Raw genomic sequence first — 13,795 nt, 5'->3', positions numbered from 1 at the left:
CTGACAGTGGGGAATATCAAGTATTTTTGCATACTAGAAGTAAAAATGAATGATAAACGAAGAAGCTCTTATGTAACAAGACTGTTTATGAAAAAAAAAATGCATTTTCAGCAGTGTATTAAAAAACAAATAAACTGCAAACAAGAAAAAAAAGGATATTTGTACCAACATTTTGTCAGAAATTTATAACTATTTTTCCATAATTTAATAAAATGGTAAGCATCTATGCATTTGCTACTAATCAATAGTAACTCAAATTCTAGGCCCCAGGTAATCACAGTATGCTGATATACAGCCATTTCGCACGGCTACGAGTGTGATACGAGTTTGATGGCACAAGTGTGTAAATACATAAGGAACAACAATGGAGTGTCTTTAAGAACCCTCTTTTGTGTAAACTACTTCCACCACAAATTCAAAACTCAAGTTGACAAGGCCAAGCCTCCGTTACTAATTCGAAAACGTTTAGAACTAATAACGAAGGAACAATGAGTTGCTTCATTGAAAACTTATTGTATTACTATATTACAACCTCACTGTAATATGTAGAGTATTAAGAGAAAGAAATGGACTGAACAAGTGTGATAACCTGCACCTGATACAGCAATCATTCTTTAGCTCATTATCATATTCACGATAAAACTTAAGTTTGAATGTCCACTGAGTAAAGCGATATCTTTGTTGTACTATCCTTTCATCTCTTAAGGTTATTTCCATTGAGCAATGCACTGAGAAGTTGTTGGCTGCGTCTTACAAGGTGTTGTTAGAAGTAAAAATAACTTCCTTGTTTACAACCCTGTTTCAGTCTCTTTCAATATAAAAGTCTTTAGTCACCATCTATTGGCAGAACAATGAAACTAATCACCATCACGAACACACATGTCGTTTCCCAATACTACTATTATTTATATAAAATATTATTTCTTGAATAAAAATATGTAATGAACAACAACAGTCATAATAAAAGTTGCTAGGAAATTCAGTCAAAAGTACACAGACATACAGCATTAATTTTACATAAACATGATATTTTGCCAAAACTATTTGCTCTGGAACAAATAATAGATGAATGAGACCAAAGACTGCCCTTTAGATTTACCTGAAAATAATTATATCTCATATTTATCCACTATGAAGACATCAGAGCCAGCGGCAAATTCCAGAAGATCAGCCAAGGTAAGTCTGCTCTCAGCAGGTTCATGGGTTCAACGGCTGCTAACATTCTGGATGTTATCTTTATTAACAAACCACATATTTAAAGTCTAAACAAGTCTTACAACTCTTAAAACTATATTCCGTGACACAAAAACAGTATTATTTGTATAATTATAGTGGATTTGGGTGTTTGGCATGACACTCTCTATGAGAAATACCACAAATGGAGTGATACAAATGGAATGGTGAAACGTTTGGCGTTCCTATATCAATATAATATCTCATTCTTCTCAGCCAGTCAGATTCGAGGACCAGAAACAATGGTTGTGTGTGTCTATGTATACACACACACACACACACACATACATGTACATATATATATATATATATATATATACACTACCGTTCAAAAGTTTGGGGTCAGTAAGACTTGTAATAGTCTTTAAAGAAGTCTCTTATGCTCATCAAGGCTGCATTTATTTGATTAAAAATATAGAAAAAAAAAACAGTAATATTGCAAAATGTTTTTACAATATAAAATAATGTTTTTTATTTTAACATACTTTAAAATAGAATTTATTCCTGTGATGAAAAGCTGAATTTTTATCAGCTGTTACTCCAGTCTTAAGTGTCACATGATCCTTCAGACATCATTCTAATATGCGGATTTATTATTAGAATGATCAATGTTAGATAATATCAACAGTTGTGCCGCCAAATATTTTTTGGAACCTGTGATTTTTTTTTCAGGATTCTTTCACGAATAACAAGTTTAAAAAGTACAGTGTTTATTCAAATTATAAATAATTTTAATTATTAACTTGATACATCCTTGGTGAATAAATTTCTTAAAAAAATATTAATTTTTAAAAAAAAAAAAAAAAAAAAAGTAACAATAAAAATGTACTGACCCCAAACTTTTGAACGGTAGTGTATACACACACACACACACACACACACACACACACATATATATATATATATATATATATATATAATAACAACCAGTCACTTTTTGGAATCCACTTAATATTAAAATACAAATTTAATTGCGGTTTAATTCTACTTTTATATTATATTCAATCTGTTCTAAGGTCACTCAGGTGTGAGGTAAGTAGGTGTGGTTCATGTTGTTGTTCAGGTAGTGGTGCCATATATGGTCGTAAACAGCTGTGCCATAGGATGTGTCTTATATATATATAGACACACACACACACAAACACACACGTTTCAGGGAAATAAGAAATTAAGAATTTGTCATACTGCACTGATTTGGCATATGCATTTTTTTTAAAAATATTGATTTAAAAAAAAACTGCTTTTTAATTTAATAATAAACAAAACAAAACAAAAACTATAAACCTAAACATTATATTAAATATTTTCTTCATTATGATCACAGGATCATTGAAATGTTTATCAAAAATAACTAACCAAAAAAATACATTTTAATTCAGTTCAGTTCCACCTACAAAATCATTCCTCATGGGTACAGAATTTTCACACAAAAATTACTAAATTTCGCAATGAATCAAGAAAAACTGGAATAGCATTTTTTTTTCTTCACATATGAATAACGATCTACATCCGCCATCTGCTGGTGAATCAGTGCTGGTGATTGTTGTTTAAATGACAGGGAAATCACTGTTTTACTCGTAAATACGCGTATAAATAAGTCGCATCAACATTTACACATGGTTAGCTGTTAAATAAGACGAAGCAAATGAATTAATATGACGAATAACACGAGAGCAGTGTAATGTAGACTTGAGGGCAGGGTGTGTGTAGCGCAGCCCAGCCCCAACATGACACACAGCCAAAGGGGAGGAACCGAACACCCTCATTCGAATTATTATCAGTGAAAATCACTGAATTAAACACCCAAGAGACCCAACAGGGAATAAAAGTTTTATAACAAGCAGAAAATGTCGTTCATCCCCGGTCAGCCTGTCACAGCTGTTGTGGTGAGTTTGCGTTCAGTATGAGAAAGTTTTAGCATATGAAGCTTCACTAGCATCAGTGCCTTCAGCTTTGTGGGCGATGGTTTAGTGCTTTTTTAAACGATGACAGTGATTCATTTTTTAAAATTTTACTTGGAAAGCTAATTATTTAAACGTGATTGTTGCTCCCAGTGCTAATCTGTGACATGACAGGACAGTTTGGATAAGTTTATTTGAGTTGAAGCTAACAGTTGATATAATGGAAAGGGTTAGCAAGCTAGGCTAACCTTAGCCCAGGGCAAACAATAGTTATTTGTTTTTCTGTTATTTATTATTCTGTTTTTATTTAATTATTATTATTTAGATTAGAAACAAGTATTATGGTGCAAAATATAACAAAACAAAACGTTTTACAAGTAAATTAGACCAAAACCAGTGTGTTCATGGGGCTTCATTAAAATGAAATATTGTTTATACAAAGCTTACCAGTCATTTTTGGGATCCGCTTAATATTAAAATACAAATTTAATTAGGGTTTAATTGTACTTTTATATAATATACAGTCTGTTCTGATGTCACTCAGGTGTGAAGTAAGTAGGTGTGGTTTATGTTGTTCAGGTAGTGCTGCCATATATGGTCGTAAAAACAGCTGTGCCATAGGATGTGTCTTAAATCCTAGTTAGCTGCCTACCTAGACAGCATTTTAGGGCGTTGTTCTTAAAATGCTGCCTATGTATATAGCTCACTACGTTTTGAGACACATACTTGATGTGCCTGCCTTATAACTTTGTCTTGTGTTTTCCTTTCTGTGTTTCAGCAACGAATTGAAATTCACAAACTGCGGGATGGTGATAATTTAATATTAGGATTCAGCATCGGCGGGGGAATCGACCAAGATCCAAGCCAGAATCCATTTTCCGAAGACAAGACAGACAAGGTGAAAAGTCTTGTTTAATGAATTGAATTCTATTTAGAGTAAGGCATTTTTTCCACCTGTGTCATTCAGAATGACTCTTCTAACTTTATTAATGTCACAGGGAATCTATGTCACACGTGTGTCTAAAGGTGGACCAGCAGAGGTGGCTGGTCTCAGGATGGGAGACAAAATCATGCAGGTGAGACATCCAAACCAGTCAGCCATAAAATAAGAAATTATCGGCTTTGATTTCCCTCAGTAATGGAGAGTTTTGTCCAGGTCACAAAACAAAACAATTCCTGATTTTACTAAATGAATCTCAACTAGAGGGCACTCTGGCATCATCTTTTTTTTATTCATTTTGAGCAAAAAAAAGGAAAGTTCTGTCATTATTTACTCACCATTTTACTTTTGTTGTTTGCGTCTTTTCTTTTGTGAACATCAATGAGGATTAAGGCTAACAAGTGTCAAATTTAAAGGAAAAGCATCATAAATGTAGTCAATATGATTCATTAGGGGCGGTGCTGGGTTGGGCTAAGGGGGCTAAAGCCCCAAATGTTTTATTACTGTGCCCTGTAAACATCATAATTGAGTTTTCATGCACGTTAAAATATAATTTCTATAACCGCAGATTTGCTCTCTGCACATTCACCAGCCTGTCACCGGGAAACAATAAATATAGATATTTAATCAGTTATATGCAGTCTTCCTATAGGACACACACACGCATATAGAGTGATTATATGAATGGTTTGGTTAGCACATGGCCTGTGGCAGACTTCGTGTCAGCACAACAATTTAATAAACAAGAAGGTAATATTAAGTGACTTAAATTGTAAAGACTGGTCCATTTTTTTTAACTGGTCCATTCATAGTTTCGTACTTTCGTTCCTTAAAGGAGAAATCCACTTCCAGACCAACAATTTACAAATAATGTACTCACCCTCTTGTCGTCCAAGATGTTCATGTCTTTCTTTCTTCAGTCTTAAAGAAATTGTTTTTTGGGGAAAACGTTTCAGTTTTTTTTTTTTTCTTATAAAGGGACTGATATGGTGCCCCGAGTTTGAACTTCCAAAATGCAGTTTAAATGCGGTTGTAAACGATCCCAGTCGAGGAAGAATGGTCTTATTTAGCAAAACAATCGGTTATTTTCATAATAAAATGAAAATAATACAATTTATATACTTTTTAATGCCAAATGCATTGAAAAGTATTGTCTTACTCTCCCTGAACTCTGTGTATTCTAGCTCATGTTGAAAAACTCAGACGGTATTTTCTCCCTCAACTTCAAAATCGTCCTATATCGCTGTTTTGCCTTTTTTGTTAAGGGTGTTTGATCTTCTTTGCATGTTCACTGGGACAGTACTTCTGCAGCGATGTAGGATGATTTTTGAAATGATTTTTGAAGTTGAGGGAGAAAATACGATCTTTTTCGCTAGATAAGACCCTTCTTCCTCGGCTGGGATCGTTTACAAACGCATTTGGGATCATTTGAAGCCGCATTTAAACTGCATTTTGGAAGTTCAAGCTCGGGGCACCATATCCATTACATAAAGAAAAATCCTGAAATGTTTTCCTCAAAAAAACACAATTTCTTTATGACTGAAGAAAGAAAGACATGAACATCTTGGATGACAAGGGGGTGAGTACATTATATGTAAATTGTTGCTCTGGAAGTGAACTTCTCCTTTAATGAATCAGTCGTTTAGAAAGAATGACTCAGCAACTCACTTACTGGCAAAGGGTTACTGGCAAAGGGTTCTTTTTATGAAACTACTACTATGAAACTACTACTATAATTTCTCTCATTTCACATTTCTATATTCCATTTTTTATATTTTAAAACATTAATTAATTATTTATGCAACTGTAAATGTGGAAGTGCTACAAAAATAAGTGAATAGAGTCCTGCATGTCTATATGTATCTACTTGCCCTAGATCCGCCCCTATGATTCATGCAATATATCCTAAGTTTTAATTTTTCACCTTTTGCCCTCTGCTCTTAGTACAGAGTGAACCAGTTACAATGTGATAAAGTTCAAGCCAAGGTTGCCAGGTTTTCATTTATCCCTTCAATAAATATTATTTGTAGCATGACTCCCATTTAGTAATTGCAATGAGCTTTGTGCTTTGTTACTTTTGATTAGAAACAAAGCCTTAATTCTCAAATTCTATCCATTTTATCACAATTCATAATTCATTATCGATCAGGACTGGATGGACAGGCAGTATTCTGAAATGAAAATCAAATTTCCTTGTTCAAATGAATATTACTTACACTATCAGAAAAAAAGTATATTTTTACATTAACAATGTAATCAATATTCTATTTATTAAAGCCAAGTATGAATCTCATCAGGTTGATGTTTTTAAGCATTTTACATTTATTCCAAAAAAAAAAAAAAAAAAAAATAGCTCAAGGCAGTAACAATATATTTTATTTGTGAACTTATGTTCAGCTATTCTTTATAATAGTTAACTTTTAACTATTTTTGAACTTTTCAGTTCATCAGTTGTCAGAGCTCTGTAAATATTTGTCACAGACATGGAGATTTACTATAAATTTCACCAAGCTGATTACTCAATGAAAACTCTCACAGATGATGTTTTCGTGCCATTTTAAGTCTTATTTTAATGTAATGTACCAAAGTGGGTATATCCAAATGTATGAGTTCTTTACTTACTTTGTTCTTATTTTGCCTAACGCAGTTATATTGTTCATTCAGACTGATTCGCGAATGCAGAACGTGCACAAACTCAAGAGGCGGGATTTATTGCATGAACCAATCATAGCCGAACATATCCAGTCATATCCAATCGTATCACAGTGGAAGCATTGCCTCCTTTAATGTGACTTTCTCCCATTCATTCTCAATTACCCCCCACAAACTCACTGCATGCTTTAGGGGGTCTGTTAAAACTCAGTGGGCTCAGGGGAGGCGAGAGAGAGGCGAACTCCAGCTGTAACTTTACCTGCTGGTATCGCTGTTGGACAATGCTTCTTTAGAAAAACGAGTGATTTATACACTTTTTAATATTATACTTTGTAATATTGACATTGTTTTATTTTTGTACTATGAATTGTTTTCTCATCTAATAATTTGATGAGGCACTGCCTCCCTTGCCTCCATGGAGGAAACACCCCTGATATACAGTATATATATATATATATATATATATATATATATATATCATAGGATCATACATTATGGGTTTTCACTCATTTGGAGCTGGAGTGTCTCAGGCATGTCCGAAAGTGATCTTTGAGTATCTAACATAAATCCTGTAGCAGATCTAGACAGGTGGAGCTGGGGGAGATGGAGGGTTTAAAAGGAACTCTGATAGTGCTCTGCAGGACCAGCTTACAGCAAACGCTGAACCAGACTCTCAGCCAATCAGCTTGTGCTGTGTTGCAAATCATGTGTTTGCTAGCTGATTGCCAGTGTTGGGGAAAGTTACTTTTAAAAGTAATGCATTACAATTTTGCGTTACTCTCTGAAAACGTAACTAATTATGTTACTACATTACTTTCTATGGAAAGTAATGTGTTACGTTACTTTTGCGTTACTTTTTAAAATCTGGGCAGGGCTTGCTTCTTTGTTTTTAATATAAAACAATTCTAATGTAAAACCCCTTTTACACCAAAAGTGAAATGAATTCACCTCAGGCTGAAAGAAAAGTACATTTATGCAGGAGATCACTCTTCAGCTATAAAAACAAAAAAAACAAAGCACAAATGTTAGTTTATCTAAAGTAATTTTTGCGTATTAGTACGGTTGAATTGTATCATCGAAGGTCAGCAGTAAAGACACTTGTTAATAAAATGGGATTAAATACATAAAGGATATTTGTTTTAACATATTTAATTACTGCAGGGTTGCTTCATATTCTGAGTTTGCATTTTTATTCATTTTGAGGAATACTGAATATGTTTTTTGTGAGTGAGATGAATTAATGCATGTTCACATTTAGTCTAGAATACAGTAACATCATGTTTACTCCCAATTTCCCGAAAGGAGACTTGTCAGTCAATAAATGGGGAAAAAAGTAACTGCCAGCTAATTAGGATCTCAAGGAGCACTTGATAATTACAGACAGGTGTGTTTGATTAGGGTTGGAACTAAACTCTGCAGGAAAGTTGATCTCCAGGAACAGGGTTGGGCACCCCTGCATTAGAGTTTTGTGACTGAACTAGATATTTATTTGACATAATATATTAAAAATATAGATTTCAATTTCAGGTGAACGGCTGGGACATGACCATGGTGACACATGATCAGGCCCGAAAAAAACTCACCAAGAAGAGCGAAGATGTGGTCAGGCTTCTTGTCACCAGAAAATCCCTGGAGGACGCAGTCAGACATTCCATGATGTAACATAAATGCAGATCTGAAACATGCTCATTTGAGCTAATTGAATGTCTTTATTGGTTAATCACATGTTTAGAGCATGTTTTAACTAATAAAAAACAATCAGCCTCTCTCAGCCAAAGAGTGATGCCAAGAAACACTCCAGTATGGACTAACAAGGACTTGTGTTAAAGATAACTGATGTATTGAACTCTAACTGAACCAGTGTGTGTGTGATATGTGAGTACAATCCTAAAGATTGTGGTTTGCATTCCATAATTCGCTACACTTCTTTCCATTTAGCTACACTTTATGCCAAATACTACACTATCTTTACCACATATACTCCTGAATGTATCATGGAGTCTGTAAACTCCATATCATTTCATTTATGGATTTCAAGGGCTACAGTGAATTGTGTTCAGCTCATTTCTCGTTAACGCTTACATCTACATATACGCCTGTTAATTGATTAATCAAATAATATGGGAAACAGCCAGCATACAGTTGTATTTCAATGACCACTAATTTTTTAATCTTTGGTACTCTTCATCTTAAAGCTTTGTTTTTGTATTTAATTAAAACAATATTAGCCTAATGATGCTATTGAAATATCATCCTCTGACCAGATAAGTGGTTTCATGTGGATTTGGCACAATTGAGAACACTGCAATTTTGTATTTAGCGATTTTTTTTTTTTTTTTTTTTTTTTTTTTCACATTTTGCCTGTTTTGAAATGTTTTTGATACAGATTTTTGGCGTTTGATTGTACGAAGATATATTTTCATGTAAGCGAAATAAAGGAATCTTCTAGCACATGCTTTGTGTGTTTTAATGTCCTAAATGACATCTCAGCTCTGATGTCTAATGAGTCTCTGACTGGCACTTTTGTCGGGCTGTATGTGTGTCTTCACATTAAGCTTGAAGACGGTGACATTTCAGAGCAACAAATCTATTTCCTGACCTTTTGCTGTTTGTCCAGGCAGTTTTGTACTTCAGGCTACTTTCATCTCTTTAATGTTAGCAGGCAAAGGTGAGCATACAACCAGGTAGCTCATAATGCAACTCTCAAAGTGCTGTGAAAGTGAGGCTGCTGGTAATTATAGGGCAACACGTCTAATGCTTCAAACACTCCTCCATGAAGGAAATGTGATTCATGCTTCATTCAGGGCTGCATTTATTTGATTAAAAAAAAATACAGTAAAAATAGAAATGTTGTGAAATATGATTACAATTTGAAATAACCATTTTCTGTTTAAACATATTTAAATAATATTCCTGTGATGCAAAGCTGCAGTATTACTCCAGTCTTCTGTGATTTTTAGCACTACACAGCTGCATCTCAATAAATTAGAATGTTATGGAAAAGTTCATTTATTTCAGTAATTCAATTCAAATTGTGAAACTTGTGTATTAAATACATTCAGTGCACACAGACTGAACTAGTTTGTCTTTGGTTCTTTTAATTGTGATGATTTTGGCTCACATTTAACAAAAACCCACCAATTCACTATCTCAACAAATTAGAATATGGTGACATGCCAATCAGCTAATCAACTCCAAACACCTGCAAAGGTTTCCTGAGCCTTCAAAATGGTCTCTCAGTTTGGTTCACTAGGCTATACAATCATGGGGAAGACTGCTGATCTGACAGTTGTCCAGAAGACAATCATTGACACCCTTCACAAGGAGGGTAAGCCACAAACATTCATTGTCAAAGAAGCTGGCTGTTCACAGAGTGCTGTATCCAAGCATGTTAACAGAAAGAGTGGAAGGAAAAAGTGTGGAAGAAAAAGATGCACAACCAACCGAGAGAACCGCAGCCTTGAGAGGCTTGTCAAGCAAAATCGATTCAAGAATTTGGGTGAACTTCATAAGGAATGGACTGAGACTGGGGTCAAGGCATCAAGAGCCACCACACACAGACGTGTCAAGGAATTTGGCTACAGTTGTCGTATTCCTCTTGTTAAGCCACTCCTGAACCACAGACAATGCCAGAGGCGTCTTACCTGGGCTAAGAAGAAATGGACTGTTGCCCAGTGGTCCAAAGTCCTTTCTTCAGATAAAAGCAAGTTTTGTATTTCATTTGGAAACCAAGGTCCTAGAGTCTGGAGGAAGGGTGGAGAAGCTCATAGCCCAAGTTGCTTGAAGTCCAGTGTTAAGTTTCCACAGTCTGTGATGATTTGGGGTGCAATGTCATCTGTTGGTGTTGGTCCAGTGTGTTTTTTGAAAACCAAAGTCACTGCACCCGTTAACCAAGAAATTTCAGAGCACTTCATGCTTCCTTCTGCTGACCAGCTTTTTAGGATGTTGATTTCATTTTCCAGCAGGCCCACACTGCCAAAAGCACCAAAAGTTGGTTAAATGACCATGGTGTTGGTATGCTTGACTGGCCAGCAAACTTACCAGACCTGAACCCCATAGAGAATTTATGGGGTATTGTCAAGAGGAAAATGAGAAACGAGACCAAAAAATGCAAATGAGCTGAAGGCCACTGTCAAAGAAACCTGGGCTTCCATACCACCTCAGCAGTGCCACAGGCTACTCACCTCCATGCCACGCCGAACTGAGGCAGTAATTAAAGCAAAAGGAGCCCCTACCAAGTATTTTTATTGGTCTTATGAAGTATTCTAATTTGTTGAAATAATCACAGTTAAAAGAACCAAAGACTAATACTACTTCAGTCTGTGTGCATTAAATTCATTTAATACACAAGTTTCATAATTTAAGCTGAATTACTGAAATAAATGAACTTTTCAACGACATTCTAATTTGAGATGCACCTGTATATCCTACTTTCTATAACGGCACAATGATTTGTCACTGCTTAGCTAATTTGTAATAAGAACACCAAACCTTTTATAATTATTTTCTATAGCTAGCTGTGTCTAATGTGTTTCATGTCTGTTTTTCAGCAGCTGAATGTGTAATTACAGTAGCTAAATGGAGAACATGTATGCAACATACCACCCACTCTCTGGCAGGCCCATTGTGTTACCATAGCGATGCAATCTGCTGCTGTCACCTTTCAGAAATTTGCACTATTTTGTGTTAAAGCCACGTTTATGATCCTTGCACTCCCTGAAGAATGGATACACAAACGTTTGTTGTAAAAAGCACATCAGTGCTTACATTCCCTGTGAAAACAAGATTGTGTATGATTGTGTATTTGATAACCACACTTAATTATATGTAGTTATAACAGAAAAACACAGAAATTAATGCATTTAGATTTTTTGTTATTTTGCATATGTTTTCTCACATTGTCTTACCAAAATAGTACACTGTTGCACATTTTGCTGTAAGTTGCCTTTAGGAAGCACTGGAGATTTAGTCTGAATGAGCCAGTAGAACACAGTGCAAGATCTTCTTAATTATTAAACTTAACAATTATAAAATTGAAATGCATTGTATCTTATTTCTGTTGGGTTTTAGTAGGAAACTTGACACTCCCCATTTCCTACACTTCTTTGAAGTAGTTCTACTTAGTGTTGTTACCTTTAAAAGTAATGCATTACGATAATGTGTTGCTCCATTAAAAAGTAACTAATTGCATTACTTTTTATGGAAAGTAATGCATTGTTACTTTTGCAATACTTTTTCTCATCTAAGTTGGGCTTGCTTATTCATTTTTATTAACTAAAAACCCCCAAATTATATTTTTGGCAACTATGAAGGCACCAAAGGTGAAATGAATGAAGAAGTGACTCTGCCTCTGCATTCACACCATGTCATAATTACCGTAATTCTGAGATGACAACATGTGACATTTTGCTCAGAGCTTTCCTTGTTCCTAGTTAGTGCCTAATTAGCACCTAAATGAGCCTGGTGGTGGTCAGGTGGTACAACTGTCACACAATCCAAGTCTTAGCACTCAGAATCACATATTTACGACATGATCCTGTCCCCTCAAGATGGGACAGGAGAGGCATCAGTGAATAAATGGCAAAACAAAGGAACTTGCATTACTTATTTGAAGTAACTTTAAAAGTAACTAAAAGTAATGCAATAATTGAAAAAGTAATCTGATTACACAACTCACATTGACACCATCAATGTAATTGAATAAGAATGAATACTTATTTGTAGAACTCAGGTAATGTGCCTGACCTGACAAATGGCACGACACATCAATGATATTCATTGAAAAAGAGAACAGTGGAATGACTTTCGGCAATTTCTTTTTAAAAGCTATTTACCTAATAAAAAGCATATTGTTTATATTTCTTTGACTTCTCTTTGTTCTTCCAAACTTCTCTAGTTCCTGTATAGTGCTGATAATCTTATGTTTCTTCTAAATATGCCAAAATTGTAGTTACAGATTTGTAGGACAGCATTTAAAAAATATACAGCAATATGGCCGACCCAACACAAAGTATCATTTGTTGTGTTGTGGAATTTATTGTGCATACAAGAACTGTTTGGAGTATTAAAAAACTTTTCATGAGTTTTGGCCAGTATAGTGACCAATATTTGACCAATATATATGCTGAGGAAGTATATTTTTCAAAATGGTGGGAAAAACTGCATTTGACACAAGTGAAATTTTGAGCTTTCATGGTGCTACAGGCTTAGGGTGTAGAATTTCCAAATTCCCCATGGTATATGACCCAGACAACAAGGATTGGTCTCTTTCACAACGTTCACAACGTTTTTAAAAGTTATATAAATTTTAGGACAAAACATTCTTAAAGTGGCCTAATGTATATGGAACATTCTTATGCAATATTAATATTTGATATACGTTCTCATTATGAGAGAACAACATTCTCGGAACATCCTCATGATGTTATTTTGTACTTCAGGAAAACGTTTTTCATATAACATTCATCTAATCATGACAAGAAAACTGAACATTTAAACATTCTTAGAATATTACAAATAAACGTCAAATAGCGTTATATTTTGGGTAAAAACAACGTTAGTAGAATGCTGGAAAAACATTTTTGTAACCTTTAAATAACTTTATAATCACAACAAGAAAACCGGACATTTCAACCCTGACAGCACACATACATCACAGAGATGTCTATTTGACATCTGCATTTACATCTGGAAAGTGTATTTTTTAGAGTGTTTGCTCATCTGCAGTAAGTCTATAGGACGTTTCCAATCAGAAAATAGACGTCTATTAGATGACTTTAAGATGTTTATGATTTAGAATGTATGTAAAACTGACATCTTACAGATGTCTGTCAGATGTTTGTACACAGCAGATGCTTTCCAGATTAAGTGATCTTTAACAGACATCTTGCAGACGTTCCCTGGTGAAAAAAACAGCATATGCTGGTAGCTATGTTTTGATGCTGGGATGCTGGTTAGGTATGTTTTGATGCTGGTTTAAGCTGGTCCTTTGCTGGTCTATGCTGGTCCTTGACCAGCATGAACCAGCAAAGGACCAGCATAAACCAGCAAAGGACCAGCATAAACCAGC

General features: G+C 34.9%; 1 protein-coding gene across 1 annotated transcript; it reads left to right on the top strand.

Annotated features, from left to right (window-relative positions):
* The first annotated feature begins 2,958 nt into the window (after positions 1-2,958).
* On the top strand, positions 2,959-8,519 carry tax1bp3 (Tax1 (human T-cell leukemia virus type I) binding protein 3). The gene is made up of 4 exons (XM_051122218.1): positions 2,959-3,119; positions 3,913-4,032; positions 4,133-4,210; positions 8,254-8,519. Exons 1-4 carry the CDS (start codon positions 3,081-3,083, stop codon positions 8,386-8,388), a joined length of 372 nt encoding a protein of 123 aa, XP_050978175.1. The 5' UTR covers positions 2,959-3,080; the 3' UTR covers positions 8,389-8,519.
* The last annotated feature ends 5,276 nt before the right edge of the window (positions 8,520-13,795 follow it).

Source organism: Labeo rohita, chromosome 11 (genome assembly GCF_022985175.1).
Source record: "Labeo rohita strain BAU-BD-2019 chromosome 11, IGBB_LRoh.1.0, whole genome shotgun sequence".
Lineage (NCBI taxonomy): Eukaryota > Metazoa > Chordata > Actinopteri > Cypriniformes > Cyprinidae > Labeo > Labeo rohita.
This window is presented reverse-complemented; position numbering and strand designations above follow the sequence as displayed.

What these genes read in the sequence shown, in the direction of transcription:
- tax1bp3 (XM_051122218.1), top strand. Translation starts at nt 3,081, where the DNA reads ATGTCGTTCATCCCCGGTCAGCCTGTCACAGCTGTTGTG. An exon ending in CCGAAGACAAGACAGACAAG is followed by an intron (nt 4,033 to 4,132) that starts GTGAAAAGTCTT and finishes TTAATGTCACAG; the next exon opens with GGAATCTATGTCACACGTGT. An exon ending in TGGGAGACAAAATCATGCAG is followed by an intron (nt 4,211 to 8,253) that starts GTGAGACATCCA and finishes TTTCAATTTCAG; the next exon opens with GTGAACGGCTGGGACATGAC.